Raw genomic sequence first — 27,715 nt, 5'->3', positions numbered from 1 at the left:
GTAATGATAGAAACATTGAGATACTCTTAGGAGCAGCACAATGATCATAGGAGGAGATAAAAACAAATTCTTACAAACTTTAATTTGAATCTTTCAACTTTCTTGCACTTCACCTTTGAAGAAGAAACATTTGTCAGACTTCTTAATAACAGTCACATAAATGTGTTGCTTTTCTCTACAATAACCCCAGGGAGTTCTTTTTTTTAAATGAGTGGTGCTCATTAAAATTAGGATCCATCATCCAGGAGACTCCCTTCTCTTTCTCAGGGGAAAGATTAAGAAGCAAAGCCTTTGAAGATTCTGAGCTTCCAAACCATTAAAATGATCTACCAAGGTAGACACCAAAACCGGGCTTTGATTCTGATTACTTGTCACATCACATATTAACATAGATCAACAAGCTTGAAGGAACTTTAGAGATTATCTTTTCTAATGTTTTCATTTTACAAATAAGGAACCTAAGGTTCAAATGACCAAAGTGACTAGTCCAAGATCACACTAGTAGTATAAATTGCAGGGTCAAGTATCTAGAACTGAGTAGGCAGTTTAAAAATGTTAAATTTGCTATTAAAATCTGGATCTTCCCTTCTAAGTCTAATATTCTTGATCAAAGAAAATTCGAGAATCAATTCCATGCACAACTCATAGCTTTCATTTGAAACTGGCAAATGTGATAAAAACCTGAATTCCTACAAAATGATTTTTTTTTGGTAGCATGAGTCAGGGTTGCCCTAATCTGAACAAATAAAGAAATTCAAGGAAGTTCAAAGAGTAAAAATATCCCATGGGACTTTCAGAAAATGAGGCATAGATTAACAACTTCCAAGCTTTCTTCAAGGAATATATTCATGAAGTAAACACTGGTTTTGCACTGCCATCCAAATCTAAAGTCACATAGAACTATCTAGTTGAGAACTCTTCTAAGTAGTGGCCCCAGTATTCATGTCTACAGTACTATTCATCAAAACATGGTGAATGACTACAGGATGCAAAAGCCAAATACAGACTTCTACAACTTTAAAACACATCTAATAATTGACTGATTTCCACCTAATCTCTAGCAACTCGTTAAGAGAAATAACTATACCAAAGATCATGTGACAACTATTTTCTGAACTCGATATTTATTGGATTTGTTGGTAATAGAGGAAAAGACAGAAAAGTAAAAAAAAAAAACAAAAAAACAAACAATCACCTGGGAACATGCATTGAATTGAATTCCAGGAGCTTCACCTATAACTGAGAAGAGAGAGTTTTTAGATGTCATCAAAATAAGAAGTAAAAACAGTACTAATATATATGGATATAATGCTGGGCAATTTTCTGTGATATATTCCCTGTGAAAAAGTATAGAAATTGGCAAGGGGTGGCAGTGAGGTAGAAAATGGGTGAAAGATTGGCCTAATTTTTGAGTTATCATTTGATACCCTGGTTTGTAATTGAGTGTTGTTCTCGTTGGCCTGCAGAAAGGAAAGGGTGTTGTTGACCAAGTATTCTTACTGCCTTATCTTCATCTCCATATTTCCATCCTTGGGTTTTTCTCAAGTGAACACAGCATATGCCCGTGAATGGTGAATTAAAAATACACCAAAGACATGCCACATCTAATGGATCAAATCAATCAATAGTTTTTCTAATTCTGCTTTGAAGTTCCCAAGTAGCTGTAGGGAACTGGGGATATATACATATATATTATATGTATATAATATATATATATATTTATATAAGTTATCCCCATTTTACAAATGAGGAAACCAAAAAGGATCTGAACCCAAGTCTCTTGATGACAAGCCCAGAGATCATTCCACTAGATTTTGTTGTCAATGTAGTTTACATTATAATAAGTGATATCACTCTACATTTCAAGCATAAATTTTTATTGATGATTAGAAATTCATCAAAGAATATAACATCATTAGGTAGTTCATGAATTTATATATTTTTTCAGTACATGAAGTGAGAAAGATTTTTTTAAATCAAATCTCATAAGAAACTGATTGAATCATCCTTAGCAAAAAATATTGACACCCTGAATTATAAGTTAATGATCAGGGTACAGAAATTAATTTAGAAATTAATATTTCATATAAAAGAGAACTAGATAGAGTTAGGCAGATGAATTCAAATTCTACCTTAAGTACTTACTAACTTAATAAGTCAAGGTGAGTCAGTTAATTTCTCTGAGGCATAAATTTGCTTTTTGGTAGGAAATGAATAATAATATTCATAACACTTACCTCACTGGGTTCTTGGTATTTATAAAGTACTTCACCAACTTTAAAGTGCTATATAAAGAGCAAAAAGGGAAAAAAAAATATCCTTTCTAAAAAGCATCTTCCTTGCAAACTGTAAAGCATCATCTGGATGTTAACCATTGTTACTATCCTCTATGAATCCATCCAAGTGAAGACCCTTTCTTCAGGAAAAACCTTGACCTATTTGGAAGGAAATGAAAGGAAGAGGAAATCTTTGCAAAAGACTTCTAGATAGCTATAAAACCTACTGATTTGAAAAAGCTGAAGTCATAAATATTATTATTTTTTTTTTAGGTTTTTGCAAAGCAAATGGGGTTAAGTGGCTTGCCCAAGGCCACACAGCTAGGTAATTAGTAAGTGTTTGAGACCAGATTTGAACCCAGGTACTCCTGACTCCAGGGCCGGTGCTTTATCCACTGCCACCTGGCCGCCCCTAAGTCATGAATATTATTATTCTTTCATACCTCTTTTGTGAGCTTCATGTTGGTGAAGAATTCAACAGCCATCAATGTTTTCTTTAACAAAGACAACACAAAATCTAAGGCAATTTCAGAAGCAATACTCCTAAAACCTAACATTGCTGTCAGAACTTGAAGATTCCCCGTGGCTAAGTCATCCAACCAAATCCCAGATCTATCTGCACAATCTGCTTTAAGGAAGACAATCATAGAATCACAAGATTTTTAAGAGTTAGAAAAGACCTTTTTCTGAATGAATTAATTTAGAGTTTTCAGTGATGAAATGCTGCATTCTACCTTAACCATAATACACGGGGGTGGGGGGGAGGCAAATTGGAACCTTTCGGACAACTTTTTGATGATTACTACCTATGTGACCCTAAATAAGTCATAATAATTCCCTAAGTCTATTCATTTATAGAATGATAGGATTGTACTAGATGGTATCTAATATCCTTCCAGTTTTCAATTCTCTGTATCCCAACCCTCCCAAAATTATGTTCTCTGTCCTAGATACATAAGGGAGCATTAAGATAGTTTAACAGTTGCATGTATAGGTTGTTTATCCTTTATCTCAAAGAGGACCTTGATATTAGGGAGGAGATACTATGACACGAAAATGAACTTGATTTAAGTGAGGCAAAGTCACCAGCCTCATTTTCTCCTCTGGAGTCATTTTGGTTCAGTAGCCAGATATAGAGCATATTGACTGGAGATAGCCCTGGATGCAGTGGGAAACCTTGGTCTTTTTTAAGCTAAGGTCTTCAACAGGTCTTAGATTGATTGAAGCAAAACCCATTTGGTGAATGAGACAAGAAAAATGAGGCAGAGAATGACCTCTTTTACCTAGTTAAAAAAAAATCTACATGGGAAGGGAAGACCTTTTCTGGCCAAAATAGAAATTTCTATTTGCATTCACTCTGAGTCAATCAGAGCCCAAACAAAGATCAAGTGAAACTTGACCTGGGACCTATTGTTGACCAACCAAAGAGAGTCAAAGTAATTTGGGTTCAAGGCATAGTCCTCAAGAAAGAAATCTAGCTTTTAAACCTCAAAATATCTTAAGAGATTTCAGCAATCAAAATTCACCTTTTATTTGAGCAAATACAGGCACCCAGGCTGGAATTCAACCAATATGAAAGATATGAGTTTTACTCTGTGAGGGAAAAAAAAAAAGAAAGAGAAAGAAGAAAAGAACTGTTTTTGCACCACAGCAGCAGTATAAATGACATATACCCCTTTCCTCTTTCCCCTTAGCAATAAAGACTGCCTTGAAATACTTAAAAACTCAAATTTCTTTGGTGTAGTCAGTCCTTTTGGCAATCTGATGAAACCTGTGACCTTCTTAGAATTATTTTTTACATGCATATAATATATAAGATTACAAAGGAAGCCAGTTATATTAAAATACAGTTATAATATTGATTTTTTTAAAGTTCACAGACCCCTAAGGTTTAAAAAAAAGCATTCAACTTTCCCTTTCCTTTGAATAAAGCAACTAGATTAACCATTTTGATGGAGAAAGGAAGATGGGAAGGGACTAGCAGCAGATTGTGAAAGACCTATTTGCAGGGGTGCAGAAAAGGAGAGAGGACAAGGAAGGAACAGAAGAAAGAACACTTATTTCATCAAATAGCTATTCCTTTTTTTTCCCTTTCTTTGTTCAGTTTTTGAAACAAAAGTCTCTCTCAGTGTAAAATGTGTCACCTGTAAACACTATGACAATTCCTGCTGGGGTGTGGGGTTGTATTTCTTATTGCTGAGACTAGCATGTCTTCCAGTTAATCATCTTCTCCTGAGCACACATTTGTGTCACATCAGCATATCACATTTAGGGGCTTACTGCTGACCTCACTGTAGTAACTACAGACAGCCAAGTAAGAATCCTAGCAATATGAAAGACTAAAGATCTGATTATTTTATGGAGTGTCCTCAGTAAGCCTAGATTTTGATAATTTTACCCAATACCATTTTACCAATCACATGTCAACATGATTAAAAAGAAAAACCTTTCCTTAGTCAAGAATAAAAGACTGACTAGGAGAAGAAGGGAGAACTATAATCTCTAACAATCTAAATGGGGGGAAAAAGAATTGCAACTGCTTTCTTGTGGCTTCAGATTGTCCCATTATATTTTCCTGGGCAGAGATTTGAAAATAATGTAGTTTTATGTGATTTTTCCCTCCCTTGATATATACAAATATTGCTTATTCAGTTGTTTCTCAGTCCTGTCCAGCTAGTTCTTCATGACTCCATTTGGGATTTTTTTCACAAAGTGGAGGGAAAAAATCACATAAAACATCCTCTGAAAATAGAGTTTGTAAGATATACTCACCTATGCAAATATCCTTTTCCAAAAGTGATGCAGCAGTTGTTCAAGGACTGATTTACCTGCCTTTGAGTATGGAAAGGAAGAAAAACCTTCCAATTCTGGAATCACTTTGAGCTAAATGCCAGATATATCAAATTAAGAGGGGGGAAGAGTAGAGTAATTTTGCAAAAAATTATCTCACCCCAACTAACCCATGGCAAAATAAACTTGCACTCCAGATAATCTATTCACCCTTCTTCTTTCCCATACAACTAAAAATCACCATTTCACTTTACAAACACACTTCTAAGCTAAGCAATTGAATGACCCTTGGTACAAATGTTTTAACCATCACTTTCCTTATAACTTCATCTATTGCTACTTTTCAGGTTACAATTAACTTTAGAGCACAAAAAGCATTAATTATGGTATTGCTGTATTGGATATAAATGAATCCATTTGTCAACATTGGAACTGAAAATTATCTGTTTTCTAGACATTGTATAAACAAGTCCTTCAATGCCTAAAATATTTTCAACTTATCACTTTTTGCTGACTTTTGATCAGGAAGGTTATAGACTTTTTTCCTGAAATCAATGTGTTCAATTAAATTTAGAAAGCATAGAGAAAAGGGATGTTTGGAGGGAAAAATATTTAAGCTCAGAATTTCAGGAGATAAACAAGGGAAAAGTTTTAAAGCAAACAACACTATCTTTAAAAGGAGAATGATTTACCTCCATCAACATTTTTCTCCATTGCTTCATAACAACGAGATGGATGGACCTCGAATCTTAAAAGCTATACTTGTAAAGCATACACTCACCAGCTGTAATAATGACAGTTTGATGTCACAAAGTGTTTTAGTCAAGTGATTAAGGGTGTGTTATATGCCAGTCACAAAGGGTTTACATGTTACAAATACAAAAGTAAAACCAGTCCCTACCTTTAAGATGCTTACATTCTAATATTTTCTAAGAACTTACATAAATGATCTTAATTGGTCTAATTTGTAAAGTATTTGAGTGTGATCCTCAGGAGACTGCCCTATAGTTGTCAGAGGGCAAACTTAGATAAATTCTGAGATGCAAGTAATGTCTTTTTTTTTTCAGGGACCATAGCACTTCATATAAAAATGGAATATTCTCATCAATGAAACTGCAAACTATTTAAGTATTAAATATTTAATAAATGTTAAAATTGAGCCATTTATAGGTAGGGAAACTATTTGAAACAAACTATTTGAATTATTAAATATTTAATAAATGTTATATTTGAACCATTTGTAGATAGTGAAACTATTTGAAGCAAACTATTTGAAGAATTAAATATTAAACAAACATAATTGAACAATCTGCAGGTAGAAAAAACTTTGAAACAAGCTATTTGAAGTATTAAATATTAAATAAATGTTATAATTGAACCATTTGTAGATAAGGGAAAGGGAACTATTTCTGGGGATAATAATAAATACCATAATAATAAGAGGACCTTTGTATAAACTGTCTCCCATGCATTACACCCACTTCATAGAATACATAGTTAGTTCCCTTGAGTTCAGTTAAAAAACCAACTAACACAGTACCTAGAAAATAGCATGTTCTTAAGAAATGCTTGTTGATTGATTATAAGAACACTTCCCAGTAAAGCCATATTGTAGGTAACTCAACACAAAAAGAATTTGAATTTCATGGGTGTTCTGAATATGAGAAAACTTCTAGCAAGAATGCAATCTAGGGGCGGCTAGGTGGCGCAGTGGGTAGAGCACCAGTCCTGGAGTCAGAAGTACCTGAGTTCAAATCCGACATCAGACACTTAATAATTACCTAGCTGTGTGGCCTTGGGCAAGCCAGTCAACCCTATTGCCTTGCAAATAAAACTAAAAAAATGCACTCTAATGTGATATTATAAAATTCTCAGTACGGGATGTGGTGGCATTTCTTTCTCAGAAGCCTTCATGATAGGATTCATTTTACATCCAGAAAGAAATGAAAGAAAAAATAATAGAAAAGCTATACATTGAGTCTAAAAGAAAGAACAGCTGTGCATTGGAGGTGGTGAGGGAATATATCTGCCTAAAGCTGCCATTTGTGCCTTATTAAGAAGCACACGGATATACTATTGATAATGGTGTTGTGATAGCCTGGTAATAGAATCTAACCCCTGTGTGTGCTGAAGGGAAGGGGATAGAGTCTACCAAGACAAAGAGCTTTTCTGATCAAAGAGACTGTATAAATTGCAAAAAAAAAATATGGGGTGGCTAGGTGGCAGAGTGGATAAAGCACCAGCCTTGGGGTCAGGAATACCTGGGTTCAAATCTGGTCTCAGACACTTAATAATTACCTAGCTGTGTGGCCTTGGGTGAGCCACTTAACCCCATTTGCCTTGCAAAAACCTAAAAAAAATAGGAAAGTAAATGAGAGGAAAGGACAATATATGATGTATGACAAGTAGTTTCAAGAAACTTCGAACCCTATTGGTTTATAAGTGGATGTTGATAAAGAGCGGCTTTCATTTTCTCATGGGCAAATAACATGTACATAGAAAATGAAATGCAAAGTATATATAACAAAATTTCTGAGAGAGGAGGGCACTAATAACTGAGAAGCTTAGGAAAGGCCTCACATTGTATGTGGTGCTTGAGCTGAGTTTCAAAAATAGTTAAACAGTCTATAAAGCAAAGCTAAGGAGAGAATGTTCCAAGGCAAAAAAGCACAGAGATTGAAGATGGAATATCCTCCATGAGAAGCAACAAGGAGAGCTTGTTATGGCCTCCTGACATGAAGTCCATGAAAATAGTCAGGCATATAGTAAAACCTCAATAAATGTTTGTTTCCTTCCTTCCCTTTTATCCTCTTTATTCAAGGAAAATAAAGTACAGTAAACCTAAAAAAACAGACTGCAGTCAGATTGTGAAATTTGAAATTTAAAAGCAATTTTTTTAAATTTACTTTTTTATCCTTTGAGCAGGAAAGTGGCATGGTCAGAGTTGTGATTTACAAATAGCATCTGTACAGGATAGATTCAATAGGGGAGATACTAAAGACTATGAAACCTATTTGAAAGTATTAGAAGTGGGTCTGATGCCAGTACCTGTTCGTGTTCAAAATTGAGATAGTAATTCATTGAGTGTTTGACAAAAGGAGGTTTACTTTTTGCTAAGCCAGCAAAGATATGCAACAAGGATACAGTGGCACCAAGCTTCTATAGATGAATTTCATATGCTTCTTCCCCAACCACTGCCTTTTCTTACGAAAATATGTCAAGTCAGCAAAACAGGAAACAATAGGATAGTGACTGGTGTGGTCTTTGGACATCTTGTCAAGTCAGGGCGGCCTTGACGAGAAGGGTTTGGGACTTTTATGCTCCTAAATGAACAAGAGGCTGCCCTCAAGGATCAAGTCCCTAGGACTATCACAGCAAGTTACTGCAATAGTATTGATTAAGACTGTAGTCTGGGGGCAGATAAGCGGTGCAGTAAATAGAGCAGCTGGTCCTGGAGTCAGGAGGAAATGAGTTCAATTCCAGCCTTAGACACTTAATAATTACCTAGCTGTGTGAAATTAGGCAAGTCACTTAACCCCATTGCCTTGCAAAAAACAAAAAATTAAAAAAATTTTTAAAAGACTGTAGTCTGCCATTTTGTAATTTAGGGAACTAGTTGTGTCTGTATATGTATGTAATGAGGGATTCTGTTTGATTTATGGTCCTAATGTCTCCTTTCATAGTGATATCAGTATTAGGAGACTAGAATGAGAAACTGCAATTATAGCCTATATCAAATAATACATTTTTAAGTTCCCTGTAGTCCCTTTCAAGGAAGAAAATGTGAATAGGAGACCTAAAACTCATAGTGAGTGACCTCAGCATGACTATAAAAGAGAAGTCACTAACTGAATATTCACACATTTTTTGTTCTTTTTCATTTTTATTAAGAAACACTTAGTTTAGGCATTCATTCTTAAGGAGATGAGAGGTCTTTACAAAGTTCATGATTTATTGCCTAGTGATTAGAAAATAAGTTGAAACAGTAGTTGAAACCAAATTAAAATATTTGGTATCCAATGGCTTTGGAATAGATCCAATTCTATTATTAGATAGGGAAGAAAGAAGAGACTCAATATTATTTAGAGCTAGTCAATGGTCTAGTCAGGAAGTAGAGAGTCTTGGAGTCAGATATGGTAAATAAGAAATGAGGAGTGCCAGGATATGCATGGTAACCAGAAAGTGGTAACAGCATTTCATTATCAAACCATAAAGCCTATATAGCCCAATGTTCCATAAGAAAAAAAAATTTACTGGTCTAAGGATATGTGGATTTTTGAGGGAGAGACAGAATGCTAAAGAATTCTTCCATGTCACATTTTATATTTTCATAAAGATTAATTTAGGAAAAATAGGTGTTAAAGAGAAGGTAGAATTGAAAATTGATTTAGAGTTCACATAAGAAGTTTCTAGGAAAACTAAGAAATTGAAGATAGGAGATGAAATAGGTAGTTAATCATGGCAGTCCTTCTCAAAGAACTCATTGCTTCATATCTTGACCCAATAATCTCACCATTGGACATATTCCTTGATGATGAAGGAAGAAAGGAAGGAAGGAGGGAGAAAATGAAAGCAGGGACAGAGGGAGAGAGGAAGAAGAAAGAAAGAAAACTTATATAAAGGGCAAAATAATCCTAGCACATCTAGCCCATCAATTGGGGGGAAATGTGTATAAAGCTATACAGTAAGAAACAATAAGTATTATACAGTAAGAAACAATGAATCTGAGCAATTTGTATCAGATTATGTCGATTTTTCTGATTTCTAAAGGAAGTAGGATCAGTAGAAAGAAAAGCACAATGGCTACAAAAATGTAAATTAAAAGAAGACTAAAACAAAGTTGAATTCTGGTTGTTATAATTTTAATAAAAAATTTTGGTCCCAAAGAATAGAGATTCAAATGATACACCTCTCACTAGGGAAATAAGAAACTACTGAGGCAGAATGTTGAATACATTGTCAGGCATAGTAATTTTGTTGTTTGTTTTTAGTTAACCATTTTCCTTTGTTACCAGGGAGGGTGTGTAATTAGAGATAAATGGAAGTATATGTAGAAATGACTGATATAAACATAGAGGGTGGTGCAATGGATAACATGCTGGACCTAGAGTCAGAAAGACTCATCTTCCTGAATTCAAATCTGCTCTCAAACATTTAAAAGTTGTGTGACCCTGGCCAAGTCACTTAGCCCTGTCTGCCATAGTTTCCTCATCTGTCAAATGAGCTGGTGAAGGAAATGGCAAACCACTCCACTATCTTTGCCAAGAAAACTCCAAATGGGTCATGAAAAGTTGAATGTGACTGAAATGATGAACAACATAAATATAAAAGGCATTCATAATTATTTTCAAGAAAAGCAATTACTATAGTAGCTTCTAAATTCATTTTGGATTTAGTTGACCTCCACTAGAAAACTGACCTCCACAATTTGCAGGATATGACCATCAACTATTATTAGACTGACTGTAACTCACTTCACCAAAGCTTAGCAGACCTGGAGAACATCACCATTTGTTTAAATTGAGAAAACACATTACCCAGTACCAACATCCTTCTCTTTCTTCCCTTCTTCTCTAAGCTGCCCATCCTATGATTTTCCCTCAACCCATTCAATGCTCATCAGCATTCACTAGTTGATTGGTAAGGCTATCTGTCGAAATAAAAAAGGAGAGCACCTCTTTGAGCCCTAGTGTTTCTCCCTGCCTGCAGCAGGATCCATGATAAGGACAGAGAGTGCAGCCATCTCAAAAGACCCAGAGTCACAAAGACCTCCTCTGATCACTGCTGGCATCTGGGCTCTCCCTCATTAGCACATTAAAGCTGCTCTGTCCATTCCATCAGAGCCACTCTGTCCATCCCTCCCCCATTCCTCTATAGAGCCATTTAGGCTGCTGCTCTTTTGAAACCTTCCCAGTTCAAGAGGCACTAACCTTTTCCCAAAGCCGCTGTGACAAGGTCTGTCAAACTCTCTTTTCCATACAACAGGTACCCTCTAAGCACCATCACTCAGATCTGCACAGACAGTAGAAAACATATGTGCTGTGCCAGATTATTATTCCCCAGAAATGCCTTTTTTTTACAATTAAATCTAGTTCTTTCTCCCCCCCCCACCTTCCATGCTTTAATTTTTTCTTTTATTTTATGTTTTCATAAAGGAATGCATTCTTAGTAAACAGACTGTCCTGTGAAATCCTTTGCACTTCAATCTCTAAGCCAGACTGATGAGGCAGTTGCTCCATAAGGAAAATGACAAGGATGAAGGAGTGTTAGTGCCAGACTTCAGAAGTTGGGGTAGCTTTTGAGCATCTAGGAAAGACATGATGACAACAGAAATGTCAAGAAAACTTTGCTCCATTTGAAGTGGGAGGCATCGAACCATACTCTAATTCACTCCCATCTTTTTTTTTCCAGCATCCTGTTTGAATCTCATAATGGACGGAATTTCCTCCGAGGTCCAGGGAAAGCAGGCAGTGTCTTTTATTTTGGGGGGGGGGGGTAATGGATAGCAGGAAAAGAGAAATCTTTCCACCAATTTGAAATAGATTCTTAAATTTTGAAAGAATGACCCTATTAACTGACTCAGGAAAGAGATTCCTGTTTACACTTTTTTTTTGTCAAGGTTAACGATTTGTTTGTTAAAGCAGATGCTATATCTTGATGGAAATCCATGGATGGCAATTAGTGAAAAAAAAAAGTGTTGAACTTTCAGAAATGTTTGAATTTTATTCATCTTATATTTCACAGCAAGGACAACATTAATGTACTGACACCTTATAAACAAAGCATAAGGTCTTACTCAAATTAATGATTACTCTTCTCAAATTAAGAACAGAAACCTAGTTTATGAATGGAATTTTTTTTTCCTTGACAAACACTAAAAGATGCAGTACAATGATTGGTGTATATAGTAGACACTTATTGATTAATTGATATATTTACACTTTTTCTTTGTCCTAATTTGCAGTCAAGTGATATACAAGGCATTAGCTCTAAAATCTTAAGGAGTTTCCCTGAGGCACTGACAGGATAAAGGATTTCAAGTCCCAAATGCAAAATGTGGTAGAACTTGAACCCAGATCTTTCTGACTGTGGAACTTGTTCTCTATCCATACAACACACTTCTCTCACCTTTAAACATAAAAAAAAAAAACATCAAAATTACTATATGTTACATATAATACAAAATAAACATTTCTACTTTTAATATAATGATGATAATCATAGATTTAGAGTTGGAAGGGGCCCTAAAGGCTGTCCTGGTCAACTCTGATAACTATATATGTGCATATGTAAATATTTTCCAGGAGATTAAGGCAAAAAGAAGTTAAATGATGTGCCCAGGTACATTCAGCTGGTGAGTGTTTGAGGCCAGATATGAACTCAACTCTTTCTGACTCCAGAATTAGCACTCTATACACAGATATATGTGGGTGTGAACATATACACATACATGTGTGTATGCATATATAAGTATTTTTACAAAAGCACTTTACTGATATAATCTTATTTGAGTCTCACAAGCTTTCATGGTGATGAGAAAGTAGTGATTCAGAGGTTGTTACTTGCTAATGGTCACAGAGTTAGTATCAGAGGTGGATTTCAAGCCCAGATCTTCTTGATTCCAAGTCCCACACAAGATCTACTCAGCCCAACATCCTCCAGGTCTTTGGTATTAGACAAGAGCATAGACTTTCAATTATTGGCCAAATTCTAAATTTTATTAAGATATTTGTATCATTATGCATCAGGCATTAAGGGGGAAAATAAATTTTTCCATTTCTTCATCCTCATGGGCCTCACAAATTTTAATGTCCCTTACTTACTAATCACCACTATGTAAAAGCTGTCAATATGCTAAGATATTCAGTTAACTACATGTTCAAGAAGACTGCTGCTAATGGGTTTATTGCAACGTGGTAAAATGAGACTTGTTTGGATCTGGGGTCATTTCTGTCTTTTTGTGAAAAAATAAAAGTTCTTTCTCCTGTTTTGAGCCAGAAGATAGAATTGTTGAACACTGTGTGTGTGTGTGTGTGTGTGTGTGTGTGTGTGTGTGTGTGTATTTCAAGGATTCCAATAGGAACTTTTGAGTTAGTGCCTTTTCATTAAGATGAAAAATACCATGAATGATGTGAACTGTTTTGTTCATGGGCTGAAGGAGTTTATCACTTGTGGAGAAAGAAAAGTTCTACTTTTACCTTATTTTTCCATTATTCCTTTTTTTTTTGTCTGCTTTGACAGTAAGGGCAGAAGCCTCAGGAAAATCTTATCCCTCCTCCAAGGGCATACTCCAAGTCCACAGAAGGTGAGACTTCCAACATAGTATAATAAGGTAAGAGCTGGAACATGTTGGGCTTCATTGTAATCAATAAATGATTAGCAGCAACCTTTAGCTCTTTTCCTGTTTCCTGTTTCCTTAACTCTGGGAGTGATTAGAATGAGTTCTTTTAAATTCTGCTATATAGGGGCGGCTAGGTGGTACAGTGGATAAAGTACCAGCCTTGGAGTCAGTAGTACCTGGGTTCAAATCTGGTCTCAGACACTTAATAATTACCTAGCTGTGTGGCCTTGGGCAAGCCACTTAACCCCATTTGCCTTGCAAAAAAAAAAAAAAAACCCTAAAAAAAATTCTGCTATATATTTGCCCTGTGCTTTGCCCTTAATAATAGGTATAAAACAATTACAGTGGAACATACTAATTAATTTTGGTAAACAGAGTTGGAATCAGTGGCCCATAACCTTCCTTTGTAAAGTTAAGTCATTGCTATTACAAAATTGTATTTGGTAAAGAACGAACTTTTATTAAGTAGCAATGAACCATGAATGTATAGATGTTCTATATTTCTTGTTTTGTAGTCAAATATTTTCAGGTATCTTTAGTGTTATTCTTGGAGATAAACTCCGAATACAATTATAAATACTGTAATGTTTTAACAGAGTTGAGTCAGGTTGCTACTGATAAATCAGTGATAAAGTTTTATCTATAAGAAATTTCTTTCTAAGACAAGTTATTATTTAAAAGGTCCTATTAGTTTGTCCTATTGTTGACTTTCATCTTCCTTCCCTGTCTATGATTTATTCAGGCAGGTGTCTACATGCTACCAATAATTACATCAATATTTCAAGGATTTGTGATTTCATCAATGTGGACATGCTCTCCATGGATACAGAACTCAATGATTCAGATAAAGGAGGCCCTCTCAGATAGTTGCTATGGTCAAAATATTCATCATCTGAATGTAGCCAACTAATTTATGAGTCTCTCCTGATTTTCAAATTCAATACTCAGGGAATAATTTATCACTTGGTCTACTTTTGAAGTTTTCCGAACTAAGCAAGCCCTAACAGGTCTTGCATGCTATTTACATAACTTTAAGTATGCAGATCACTCCATACAAAAATAAAACAGTGAAAGGTATTTTACCTGAGTCTTAGATAGGCTGAGATAGCCAAGGTCTTTGCTCAGTCTCAAGCATCACGTTGGATTATTTGATGTATAAGGCATGTGCTTTATTTCAGCAGTGGTAACAGAGTGTAATACCTAGATGTTGAGTATCAATCCATATCCCTATGGGAGATGATGGAGAAGACAGATCCCAGCAAAAGCAGGAGCTGAGTCACAGAGCAGCATGGGTTGAAAGGTGAGGCTGAAAACTAGCTTCTCTCTTATAGATCCCATTGGTGAGGCTTGGTGTGCCTCATCCCAACTGAATTTGCCCCAAATACCAGAATTCCTAGTTATGGCTACCTCACCTTACTAATATTTGCAATGATGTCTTAAAATTTACAAAGTACTTTAGCTTATATTCATATGACCTTCAAAACAATCCTGTGAAGTAGTGAAAATATTATTATCCTCATTTGTATAGGAGGAGACTAAAGTACAAAGAAGTTAAATAACTCTTCTAGGGACACATAACTGTTAGAGGGCAGCATTCAATTCCAGGTTTCCTGACTCCAATTCAATTCCAGAGCTAAAACCAAAATATATGGATGAAAATTTTTAAACCTTTTACTTACCTAGATGACACCAAATATTTGGAAATTTTCAGATATTCAGTGATACACACGTATTTACACATATGTTTACATAGAAAAAATAATACAAGTGACCAAAATGTTTACTTTTTAATCTAAACATTCCTTAGAAACATTAAATGGACACAGTTACAAAGTTTGCCATACATGATAAAGTATGATTCTGGCTAATTTTATATATGGCTAATTGTGTTTAGAGTTTCTAAGAAGAATTACAAACCCCCCCAAAAAATCTCAAAGTTTCATACATTTTCTTTTTTCTAAAACATCTCACAAAAAGTTTATTTTCAAAAAGTTAAACAGACTATACAATGACTAATTTTATGTATCAAAAGAAAAAAAAGAGGTTCTTGGAAATGTAAAGGACAAGTGGAAACTCAGGACATCCATAGTGCTTCATTCCTTACACTTGCTACAAGGCTTCTAAGCATAATGATACTGTTCCCTCAGATTCCCACAATTCCAATATTATTCTGTTGCCCACCTGATGCCATCTCTACACATTTATCAATCACAAGATTGATAAATGGATCAATGGATCAAACCCTTGCAATATTCCTTGGACAAGCCTCCCATCATTTAATTTCAAGAACAGCTTCTTGTCCATAAACTTTTTTAGCTCAGGCAGGTGGCCTTTGTTCATCCTGTTTCAGTTGTGACCCTTTGCCTCCTCCCTGTGCAAATCTTGGCTTCATTCAAGTTTCAGATACTTTCAGACATTGTAAAAGTTAGAATAACATTATTATTATTATTATTATTAATTATTATCAAAGGCATAGGAAATGACTACTTGTCTAGAATCAAAATAACCAGGATGCTATAGGCATTGTATTTTATTTTTTCATATTCTTCATGCCACTTTAATGAAAGACAACTTTAAAAAGTACGTTAATATACAAAGTCATGGAACTTTGAATTTGGAAGGAATCTGAAAAGCATCTAGTTCATTCAGTTCTTGATCAAGAGTTCCCTTGGAAGATATTCACACTTCTAAGATGGAAATTTCACTTTTTTTCTGAAGTATTTCATTCATGTTTTAAGTATAGGTATATTTGCTAAAAGTATCTCCCCACATGGGGAGGCTAGGGAGTCTGATTCTGATCAGAGGTAGCTAGGTGATACAGTAGTTAGATGACTGAACTTAGAGTCACTTAGTTTTTTAATTTTTAATTCAGCCTCAGGCACTTATTAGCTGTGTGACCCTTGGTAAGACTTCTACGTGAGATTTCTCAACTGTAAAATGAGACTAATAATTTATGATCACAGGGTTGTTGTGAAGATAAAAATGAGATAATATTTGTAAAGCACTTTGCAAACTTTAAAATGCCATACAAATGTTAGATATTATGTATTCATTATTATTGTTAATGAATAAATATAAAAAGAACTATAAAGAAACTGGCTGTGATTGGCTTACTCTGTGGTAAATAAAAGAATCGTTGATCACTCATGGAAGCATTCAAAAAAATCTAGTAACTTGAACCTTAGTCATATTCTGTTTGGTTGCTCAATCTTAGGCAATTTCTTTTAACTCTTTTGCTCAAGGAGTTCCATAAGAAACAATGCTATAAAGGGAAAGACCACAGACTTCCTTCCCTCCAAAATGACGTAACCCTATGATTTCAAGTCTGGTTTATTTTCCTTCCTCAGTATCTGTTCTTTCACTATCAGTAAAAAGAGACAAGTAGTCCCCCTTACTCATGGCCCCAGGAACAAGAAGTGATTTTCTGGAAAGATCTTCAGTTCCCTATCCATTTGTAGCTGAGACAAGGGACTCATTTGATAGCAGTGCTACATATGAACATAAAATTATTGGGAATCAATGCTAGGTTGTAAGGGAGCCTGATCTCCTCAGAGACTGAAGTACTTTAGGGGGAGAATATGCCCCAGAGGTGATGGAGAGAAATGTTTCTACTTTTTTCTTGTTACATCTTTAAAGAAAATATATCTTTGTAAAAACAAATTTTCAAGTGATTAAATGGAACTAGGGGGTATTCATTAGAAACTAACTGGGAACCTAGACAGAGGATTGTAACAGGTCTCACTTTTTTTGTGAGCTCAGAGCACATTCACTACATTTACATTGAGCTGTAATCTTTCTTTTCACACCTTTCACCCATTCTTCCAGGTTTTTTCTTCTCAGGACAAACAGAGAAATTCTAGTTCCACTTTCTTTACTAGCTCTTTAAACACCAAGTCCACTATCATGTTCTTGTTAAATTCTCTTGTCCTCCAAGCCAAACTTTCTCTAATCTGATTTTTATATAGCATAGACTTAAGTACCATTTCTATCCTGATTACTAACCAAAGGAAACTCTCAAACAAGTCTCTATCTTTCCTAAAATATGATGTAGGAACTGAACAAAATAGTCTTTGTGTTTCCAATCAGAAATGAGTATAACAAGAGTTATCACTACACCAAACCTGCCTTCACCTTCTAAGGTATTATGTTTTCTCATACAATCTGAAATATTTGGTTTCTCTGTTACTGACTCATTTTAAGTTGTTAGTTTGCAAAAATCTTCATATCTTTTTTCACATTAACATTTGTCAAGTCACAACTTTCTCATCTTTTATCTGTCTCTCAGATAGATATATAAATAGTTGCATATAGATATGTATGTATATGCGTGCACATTATTTATATATAAAAATCATATGGACATGTGCATATAGTAGACTTTTTGAATTAATATTAAGGACTTAACATTAGACTCTATCTAAACTCCTATTCTCCTAGATCTACCAGTCATCCAGAAGATCCACTAAGATAGTAAAGAATCATGAAGTCTTTTATGAATTATCAAAAAAATGAATTGTATTCTAATAAAGGTTTACCAAGAATATTGTAATGAAAAATTGATCATCTTTGAGAGGTATATATGGTGATTTTTACTTAACTAAAATATCTAATTAACCTAACATCCCATTGTGAATAAAAAGAAATTTATCCTATAGTATTTTATTCCATTTTTACTGCTATGCCCTTTGCTAAAAAAATATTCCTCAGACATGCATCATTTACTAGAGGTCTTGAAAATGACTGTTTGCAACACACCACCTGCGACTGTTTGTAATGATTTTGTCTCGATTATCCTCATTAATAGTCAATTTTTATTTTATATTCCCCCTTCTTATTGTGTCATCTGTTAGTTTGAGTAGCATGAGGTAAAGCTCCAAATGGCATCCTTACTATCAATTTCTCAGGGAAAGCTTTCACACCTGATGAGGGAAGACTGCCCAGAATAGTATTGATGTTGTTCATTAGCTAGGTGTAATAGCTAATTTTAGACATTGCTCTATTTTTATGGCATCTTTGTTTGAATGAGCTTTATGTTCCTTCCCACCTCCTTTAATTGTCTCAGAAAATGCTTTGGTTAGATTACAGAAATCTTAAATGGTATCCTTCCCTCTTGATACAAACTTCCTTAACAAAGGTACTGGATTTGAAGCTGGAGGATGTGGTTTCTAGTACCAGAACTGGCATTTATCCCTGTGTGACCTTGAGCAAGCCTCTTACCCTCTTGGAGTTGTAGTTTCTTTATTAGTATTAGTACCATCATCATCACATTTGTATATTGTTTTAAGATGAAAGGTCAAGCAAATTATTTACAAATCTTAAAGATCTGTATTAATATTAGTTTTAATAATTACTAGATGACCTCAAAGATAGATTGGGGTTCTGATGCTATGATCCTGGCTCCTCTATATAACCACTTAAATGCCCTTATGTTAGCACTCAAATATTTCATAATTTTAGAAATTATTTTTAACCTTAGGCTGACACTAGAAAATAAAGCAAAAGTAGGTCTCTGAATGTAATTATTGGGAGATCCTTGCAAGTAAGAGACAAATAATTACTATCAGCATCTTTACCTATCTTCACTAGACAGTAGAGCAAATATATTAAAGTTTCTTTATAATTGAAGACAAACAACCAACTCTTATTTTGACAATTTTAAGCCAGAATTATCTGGGTTATTTATTGGATATTCAGAGGAAAATATTTTAATGCAAAAAATATTTAATTCTATAAGTATTTGCTTTTATGAGAATCAAATGAGATCATAATTGTAACACACTTAGCACTATATAAATGTTAGCTATTAGTACAAACTACTTCTGCTGCTACTGCTGCTGATGCAGCTGCTGCTGCTACTACTATTACTACTACTACTGCTACTGCTACTGCCACTGCTATTGCTGCTACTGCTACTACTTACTATTACTACGACTACCACCATATACCACCACCTATTTCACCTTGGGCAAGACACCTCAGTTTCCTCATCTATAAAGCAATGGCAATTGAATTAGATTACCTCTGTGATCCCTTACATCTCTAGATCTGTGGTCTTATAAATTAATAACAATAAATAATGTATCACATAGGGAATATATGGCATTTGATTGGAGGGCGAGGAGTAGAAAGCAGTTATTAACAGTAACTTAAGTGTCTTTCTTCCATGCTGGGGTGGGGGGGGGTCACTTGTAGCCATAAAAGAAATCCAAATGTAGCATTTATAAAGGATAGTCTACTAGATGGGGCAATTGGGTGATGTTGTGGATAGAACACTGAACTTGGAATCAGGAAGACTCATCTTTATGAATTTTTAAATCTGGCCTCAGACACTAGCTGTGTGACCAAGGGCAAGTCACTTAACCTTGGTTGTCTCAGTTTCCTCATTTGTAAAATGAACTGGAGAAGGAAATTGCAAGCCACTCCTGTATCTTTGTCAAAAAATAAGAGTCATGAAGAATCAGTCCTGAAACAACAACAACAATCCATATTGCTTACAGAACTAATTGTCTTAAAGAGAGTAGGTACCAGAGAATCAAGTAAAACCCATCATGGCAAAGTAGTCCAATTAAAAGAAGAGTGGATGTCCATTCTAGTCTTTCCCTGGAATTTTTTGTGACTCTGAGGATGTCTGTTATGCCAAACTATGCTGTGAACTGCTTGAGCCTGGGGTACAGCAACCACTGAAAGAATTGTCAAAATTAAATCTGCATCTTATGACCTATTTTTAACCTTCTCATCTATATATCAAGATCCTGACTGTCAGAAATCACAGGATCCTGATGAATGAGATGCTTAAAGTAGTGGTGAAAACTCAGTAACTAGGAGTCTATATCATCACTTATTGTAAATGTTACATAGGATACTCATATTTCAGGTAGCAATTGGTCTAAAGATCCCTTCCTAACCCTAGCTTAAAGATTCAATGGTCATAAGAGGGGAAATGAGCCCCTGAAGTCCCCTCATCTTTAACTCTGAAAAATATTGTACAGTTTTTTCAGAGTTAACAGATAGGCCATGAACTTGTTTGTCTTCCAGTTGGTAAGCAATGTAATATAGTGGGAAAAATTCTGGCTTTGTGGTTATTAACATCTGGACTCAAATCTGTCTCATGCTTAATAGTTCGTGAGTATTGGCTAGTCATAACCTCCCTGAGGCTCGGTTTTGTCATCTCATCAGTTTTCTCAGTTTTACATCCCTTGAAAATAGTAACAATTAACCTATAGTACCTACCTCAGAAAAAAAGTCTGTGAGACTCAGATGAGATAATGCCTATAAAACAGTTCACAAATTTTAAGATACCACAACTAATATTGGTTGGTAGTCTTATCTCAATTGAATTATATCATATTCATCTACAAGATAGTCATATTATGAAGCTTCCTCATTACCTCAAATATAGGAGAAAGGTTATATGCACTAAACATGTTGTCTATAGTAAAAAGAAGAGCTGATCATACTTTATTATTCCTCACTTGTATCAATATGTCATTGCTAATCATTAGGAGAAGGGATGATCCTAGGGCAGAAACTGATATCTTTGTTTTGAATAGTACAAATAAAAGAATGAGAAAGGTCTCTTTAGCCTCCATAAAAGAAGGTTATCTGGTGACCTTTCAGCACTGAAGTCTTGTGTGCTATTGTGTCCACATTAGTTCCTTAAAGATAGTCAGTGAGAATTCCTCCATATAGTCTATAAAACATAACCAAACTATATTTTACTCAAAAATAAATAGCAAATATATGGTTATGTGTTATTTCAATAAAACAAAAGGCAACCGGATTAATCCTGAACTCATGAAATAATGCCAAACTGCTCAGTGTTGAAGCAGATAGAATGCTGGGCCTGGAGTCAAGAAAATTTAAGTCAAACTGAGCCTAGTTGTGTCTTTCTAGACAAGTCATTTTAGCTGTCAAAGTTCCTTCATCTGTAAGATAATAATAACCTTCCTTCCCAGGGTTTTTAATAATAACTAAGATAATATTTGCAAAGTACTTTGCAAATCTCAAAGCAATATATAAATGCTAGTTATTATAATTATTCTCAAAATTTGGTGTCCATCATTTGCAGAGTGGCTGAACAAATCATGGCATATGTAAATAATGGAAAATGATTGTACTGTAACAAACAATACTGGGGATCCAGAAAAATGTGGGAAGACTTGCAAACTGATTCAGAAGGAAATAAATAGAATCAAGAGAATAATATGCATAGTGACTATAAAAAAGTAAAAGAAAATAATACTAAAGCAATAAAACCCTAAAGGATTTTAATGAACAACCTTGGCTCTGAATAACTGATCTGGAAACAAACTTTCTTTCTTGTAGAAAGGGAGTAGGGATTACAAATGTCAGACATTGTTACAGTATCCATCACTCTGCTAAACTCAATGACCAGGGGAGGTGGGGAATAAAATAAAATTATATAAAAAATAAGCAACAATTTAAAAAACACTTCTTTTTGGAAATTCTGTTCTGTATATAGACCCTAGATAGTTCAGTTTAATGAAAAAATGCTAGACATAAAATTTGGAAACTGGGTTCAAATTTCAGATTCAATAAGTAATGGATTAAACCTCAGATCCATTACTTGATCTTTCTAATGTCCAAATTTTTCATTTGTTAAATGGGGAACAACAATATTCACCCTACTTTTTTGCACAGCATTGTTACAAAGACCTTTGGAAATCTTAAAGCATTCTATTAATTTGTTTTACCGTGATATTGCATGTTTCCCCTTTTTGAGTAAAAAGGTAACTTTTCCATTATTTAGCTTGAGATACATGGCCAGGTGGGGGAGTTGAACTTGAAGTACTAATATTATTACAATGTAATTGCTCATAATTCATCATCTGAACTCTCTTAGTCATCCTTTCCTTGCCCCAGCAGAACAACAGAAAAGACAGCTGACCAAGGTTAGAGTATAATCACCAGTAAATATTCTTTAGACTTAATCTTGGCAAAGCTATGATATCTATTTTTGTATGGTGTAGAACTGGAGAAATACATTTGCATTTGCCTCTAATTTCTGAGATTTGCCCTAAGAATTTAACAATGAAGAACAATTATGTGGGGTTAATGCACAAAAGAAGGAAAAGGCCAAAGAGGGTAGCTAATTAGGTGGCACAATAGATTGAGCTCTGGAAGTCAGAAAAATTTGAGTTTAAATCCAGCCTCAGAAAATTCTAATTATGTGGACCTGGATAAGTAACTGTATGCCTCAGTTTCCTCATCTGTGAAGTGAGAATAATAATAGCACTTATCTCCCAGAGTTATTATGAGGATCAAATAAGATAATGTTTGTAAGGAATTAGTACTATATACACAGCAGGTGATTAATAAATGTTTGTTTCCTTCCCTAAAACATGTGGACAGAAGTTCTATTTCACCTACATTCAGCATTCAGTTTTGAACCTGAGTCATTTAGCAGTCACTAACTGATGCTCTATCCATATTATTTTTTTCATTTCCAATCAAAGTCAAAGAACATCATGCTAAATAAATTATTCCATCAGGGATAAACATGTTTGTTCTGATAGTTCTAATCTCTAGTCAAAGTTCTTTCCCAGAAGAAATGTATTTTACACTTGTCCTTCAGGAAAAAGGAATCTTCATTAGTTAAAGACAATAGTAACATTCTGCCAACAAAAATAATATAGTTCCAATGAATTTCTCAGTTGAAGTTTTCTGGGTCAGTATTAGAGTTATCTTAATTTAAGTGTTAAAAGCATGACTTGGTAATCCCATTGCTAGATGCACTTGTGATTAAAAGTTCCTCCACTTAACCTTTTGACTTTGATTTCTTCTTCTGTAAAATAGAAATAGCACCACCATTCATCTAAATAAAGCCAGAAAGATTACAAATATTTGTTCTATCAAAATCAAACAAAAATTCTACTTTATATTTGAATAAGAATGTGCTATACTTGGTGCTTTGATTATTCATAACCATTTCATGAGTGGCTTAGACAAGTCCATTTTACAGGTAAAACAACTGGGAGATGAAAAGCCTCACCCATAACTACAAAGGGATTTAGTCACAAAATCAACTAGAACCCAAATCTCTTGACTCCTGACTCCACTAGTCTTTCCACTAAACAGAACTACCTCCATTAAGACATCACATATGGGATGCCTTAAAATGGAATTTCTAAAACCCTGAGGTTAAACAAAGGAAAATGAACCTTATATTTATCACCTTTTAGGAGGGGGGGGGGAAAAAGCCTGTTCAGGCTTACATCGGCTTCTCTCCAGGGCTAACAAAATAAATTCATTAAAGTAGAAGTTTCTCATTACAATGTTTTCTTTTAAACTTTTAATCTCTAATTAATGGAAATACTGTAAATTTGATGAATGAAGCAGTTAACACTTTTTTAAAATCATTGCAGATTTATCATTTAGGAAACCAGAAATTTGCATAGAATGCAAAACAGGGAGCATCCCCTTGACGTATTCAGTTCTTCTATTTTTACAGTCTAACATTTTGGTAAGTGCTGTCCTCTGCCACAAGCCCTGCAAAAGAAGAGCTTGAGGTTCCACCACCAAATCCCACATCAGTTTCAGTACATGTCTTTATGTCTGATATTAGAAACTTGCTTAAGTTCCCACAAAAAGGTCTACCATTCCTTTCCAGTCATAAGACTGGGTTCTTTTGTTTGTTTGGGTTTATATACCTAAATCACACAGCAAAATAATGAGATAATGAATAGATGGAGCCCCAGCTGAGCTGATTTTACAGCTCTATTTCGGTGTACATTGTGTACTCCCACTCCTAGATCCAGTCAAAGTGATATGAACTCCTTCGAAATTCATTTCCACTAAGATTTAAAGCACAGAGAAACCTGTACGAACAGAGCAAGGGGACGAAGATTTCTCTTCAGAGTTTCCCTTACAAAGTCAGAGAAACGCACACCAACATAGAGGCACACACAAGCACGTAGATAGGGTTCTTTGTCCATGTAAATGCTTAGGAGCAACAATTCATTCACCTCAAGCCAGTTAAATATGAATCCTTTCTTAGTCACAGACAGAGCTAAAAAAAAAAAAAGCACGAATGGAGCCCCCATGCTAATAAGGATCCCCGTGCATGGTCCGTGTTTCCCCTCCTTTCTTTCTTGAACCTGCAGGTCGGTTGGACAGGACCAGGGAGCAACATTCACCTCCCCCAAGCCTTCTCTCAAGTCCTCAACGTTCCATTTTCGTACTTTGCCTGGGTTTGCTGCAGGCCCCTAGCTTCTTTCCCTCGTCTTTGTACCCCCCCAAAGGGTTCAGTGTGTCGGCACGAGAAACAAACCGAGAGAAGCCCTGCCCCTGCCTCCTTTTCTTCTCCTGGACAGCAGCAGCGATACCATCCCCCGCCTTCCTGTAGCTTGCACAATGAGGGGCTCAGATCGCCTGAAGTGGGACGGCTGGACCCAAGCCTCCCATTTCTAGGGGACCACCCCAAGAAGAAAGGACCCACGCTCCCCGCCGCCCCCAAGGGCTGCTTACTGCACAGGGCTTGGTAAGGAGCTGCCCTAGGACTTATTAGAATAGAAGAGGGCATTCCCCTCCTCCTCCTCCTCCTCCTCCTCTCCACCAAGATGTGCGTATGTGCGCGTACACACACACACCGCACACACACGCATGCAAACACATACACAAACGAAAAGAGAGCCCATCTCCGGGGCATAATGTCATTCCCAAACTAGCAGCCACCCAGCGCGGAGCCCCTAGTTCCTCTCTGTGGGACAACACAGCCTCCAGTGGGGTGCGCTTCCCTTAGTAGTGCAGGAGGCAGAACCACTCCCCCCTCTCCCTAGTCCCCGGGGCCAAAGCCCAGTCCCGAGGGGGCCAAGCGCAGCCCCCCGTGGCCTGTGCCAGCAGCTGGGGGCCCCGCAGCCCACGCCCCTCCCGGGCAGAGCGGGCTAGCCCCGGCTCCCCCGGCTCCGCTCACCTGTTCAGCATCTTCCTGATCCTCTGGCGCACGCTGGAGGCGGACGAGGCGGAGAGGCTCCCGCCGCTGCTGCCGCTGCTCTCGGCCGGCAGGTTCTCGATGGTGGCCACGACATGGTTGGGCTGCTGCTGCTGCAGCTGCTGCTGCTGTTGCTGCTGCTCCGGGGAGATCATCGCGGCGGCGGCGGCGGCTGCGGGAGGGCGATCAGAAGGCAGCAGCCGGGCGCATTCTGCGCTGCCCCGGGTCTGGCCGGCCGGAGAGAGGAGGAGGAGGAGGAGAGGAGGAGAGGAGGAGGAGGAGGAGGAGGAGGAGGAGGAGGAGGAGGAGGAGGAGGAGGAGGAGGAGGAGGAGGAGAAAGAGGGAGTCCCCGGGCTGACGCTGCAGGGGAGAGGCGGTGCTGCCGCGGAGGGGCAGGGAGCTGGCGCCCAGCTGCTGCTGTTTCCGCGGGCGGGCGGGCGGGCAAACCCTGGGCGAGCTCCACCGTCCCTCACTCCCCAGCCCAGAGTGCGCGCACCCTCACTCTGCTGCTGCTGCTGCTGCCGCTGTGACCGCCTCCTCCTCCTCCTCCTCCTCCTCCTCACGCAGCGACTCCAAAGTGCTTTCACCCCACTCAGAGCGCCAGCACATAGACCCTCTCTCCGGTTCCCCTGGGGCAGTAGAGTCCACCCAGTTGAAGTGAGACCAAAGTCATTGGGATCTATTTTACTCTGGCTCTCCCTCCCCAAAGCCCCCTCCCGTTTACCCCTACCCCCACTTCTCAGTTTGAGCAGCGGGTTTGGGAAGAAGGCACAGGTGACTTGCAGATTTCCGCAGGTTCCCTCCTCACCCCCGGAGCTGCTAGTCTTTCCCCGGGAGTGAGAGACCAAGAGAGAAGGAAAACAAGAGGGCAGCAATGGGGGCAGCGACAGACCAGGGAGAGGTAGGGATAGTCACTGGATTAGTCACTTTTTCCTCTCGGCAGAGGGAGCCCTTGAGATGTTTAATTTCCCCCAGCCCCTCCTGTCCTCTCTCATCACCCACTTGTCCCTACTCGCTTATTTTCCGCTCCCTGTCCTAAAATCTGCGGAGATAGACGTTCCCTTCCTAGAAACTCCAGCACCACTTTCCTCCGGACAGCGGCAAGAAGCCGGGCCATATTTGCCTATTGAACACGTTGCTTATCTCTGACTTTCTACAATCCCCTACCGTGGGGGACCGGTTTCCTACGTCGTGCTCACTCTGGACATCAGGAGGAAAGAAAGACAGCGGATAAAACCAAATTCTCGATCTTTTTTAATTCATGAAACTCTCTATTGTAAAATGCCTCATCTTGAAAAGCTGGGGAAGATATTTATGTACTTGCATCAAAAATATCCTTGGATTGAAAACAAAGCATATCTTTATGAGAAAAAAACTGGTTGTGAACTGATCACACTGTTCATAAGTATCATGGTAATAATAGATGATGTTTAAACTTTTTAAGGTGTTTACATACACTTGAGCAAATTGATGTTTTAGACAGAATTTTGAGGAATCAAGAATATACAGATTTTATCCAGATCCCAAATAGAAAATGGCATTTATTCCTGTAGTCTTAAGATAATGAGACATTTCTTATTTCATTCCTCCTTTCATGGACAATAATGAATAATGTACACATTTCTTTATCTTTCTATTTTAAAATAACCTCATTTATTTATCTTTAACATAGTGAAGGGATGGGTAGTTTACCAAATATATACAAAGAGAGTAACTGTGGGGGCTAAGGACTAGGAAGATGAGAATGTTGCTCCTGCAGGTTAGTTAAAGAAAACTAAAGGCACAGGAATGAGTATATAAATGAGAAATACTTTTAGTCTCATTTTTTGAAGAGTAGGATAAAAGCAGGAGGAATAAGAAAAAAGACTGGGCATTGTGAGGAAAAGCATAATCAAGGAGAGGGAATAGGGAACTAGCAAGTGTGAAAGGTAGCTTAACTAGACTAAACAAATTTGTCCTTTTCTCCTTCCAACAACAATCATCCTATGAGAATGTAGATAACAGATATTTCAAAGTATCTCCTTTTTTTCTTACGGTCTGTTTTATTCCATGACATCTATTTCAGCTCCAAACAGTTCAAATTAAACATATATTTCTTGGAAGCAACTTATTTCCCTCTTTTTTCACATTAGGTTTCCATTCTAAGATGTCCATCTCAAATACTTTAAGTTTTACTTTGAAAGGAACCCAAGACTGTTTCCACAAGTACTAAAGTCCCAGTGGGACACTTGAGCTTTGCCTTCAGGACCTGACATTTCTGAGACCAAAATGAAAACTGCCTGAGCATTTTGGCTTAATCTGATAGCAACTTAATTATAGATATGTCTATTAAAATAATTATTTTCCAGGTGCCTGTCA

General features: G+C 36.8%; 1 protein-coding gene and 1 pseudogene across 1 annotated transcript in view; both read right to left on the bottom strand.

The window, feature by feature from the left end:
• SLC35F1 (solute carrier family 35 member F1) overlaps positions 1-25,608 on the bottom strand; it is a 538,040-nt gene extending 512,432 nt beyond the window's left edge. The window contains exon 1 of the mRNA XM_074187448.1: positions 25,340-25,608. Within this exon, the coding sequence (XP_074043549.1) occupies positions 25,340-25,512 (173 nt within the window). The 5' untranslated portion in view covers positions 25,513-25,608. The remainder of the gene's footprint in view (positions 1-25,339) is intronic.
• LOC141487863 (small nuclear ribonucleoprotein G pseudogene) lies at positions 6,383-25,260 on the bottom strand (annotated as a pseudogene).
• Positions 25,609-27,715: the final 2,107 nt, after the last annotated feature.

This window comes from Macrotis lagotis, chromosome 5 (genome assembly GCF_037893015.1).
Source record: "Macrotis lagotis isolate mMagLag1 chromosome 5, bilby.v1.9.chrom.fasta, whole genome shotgun sequence".
NCBI lineage: Eukaryota > Metazoa > Chordata > Mammalia > Peramelemorphia > Peramelidae > Macrotis > Macrotis lagotis.
Note: the sequence above shows the minus strand (reverse complement) of the source record. Positions and strands in the feature narration are given on the sequence as shown.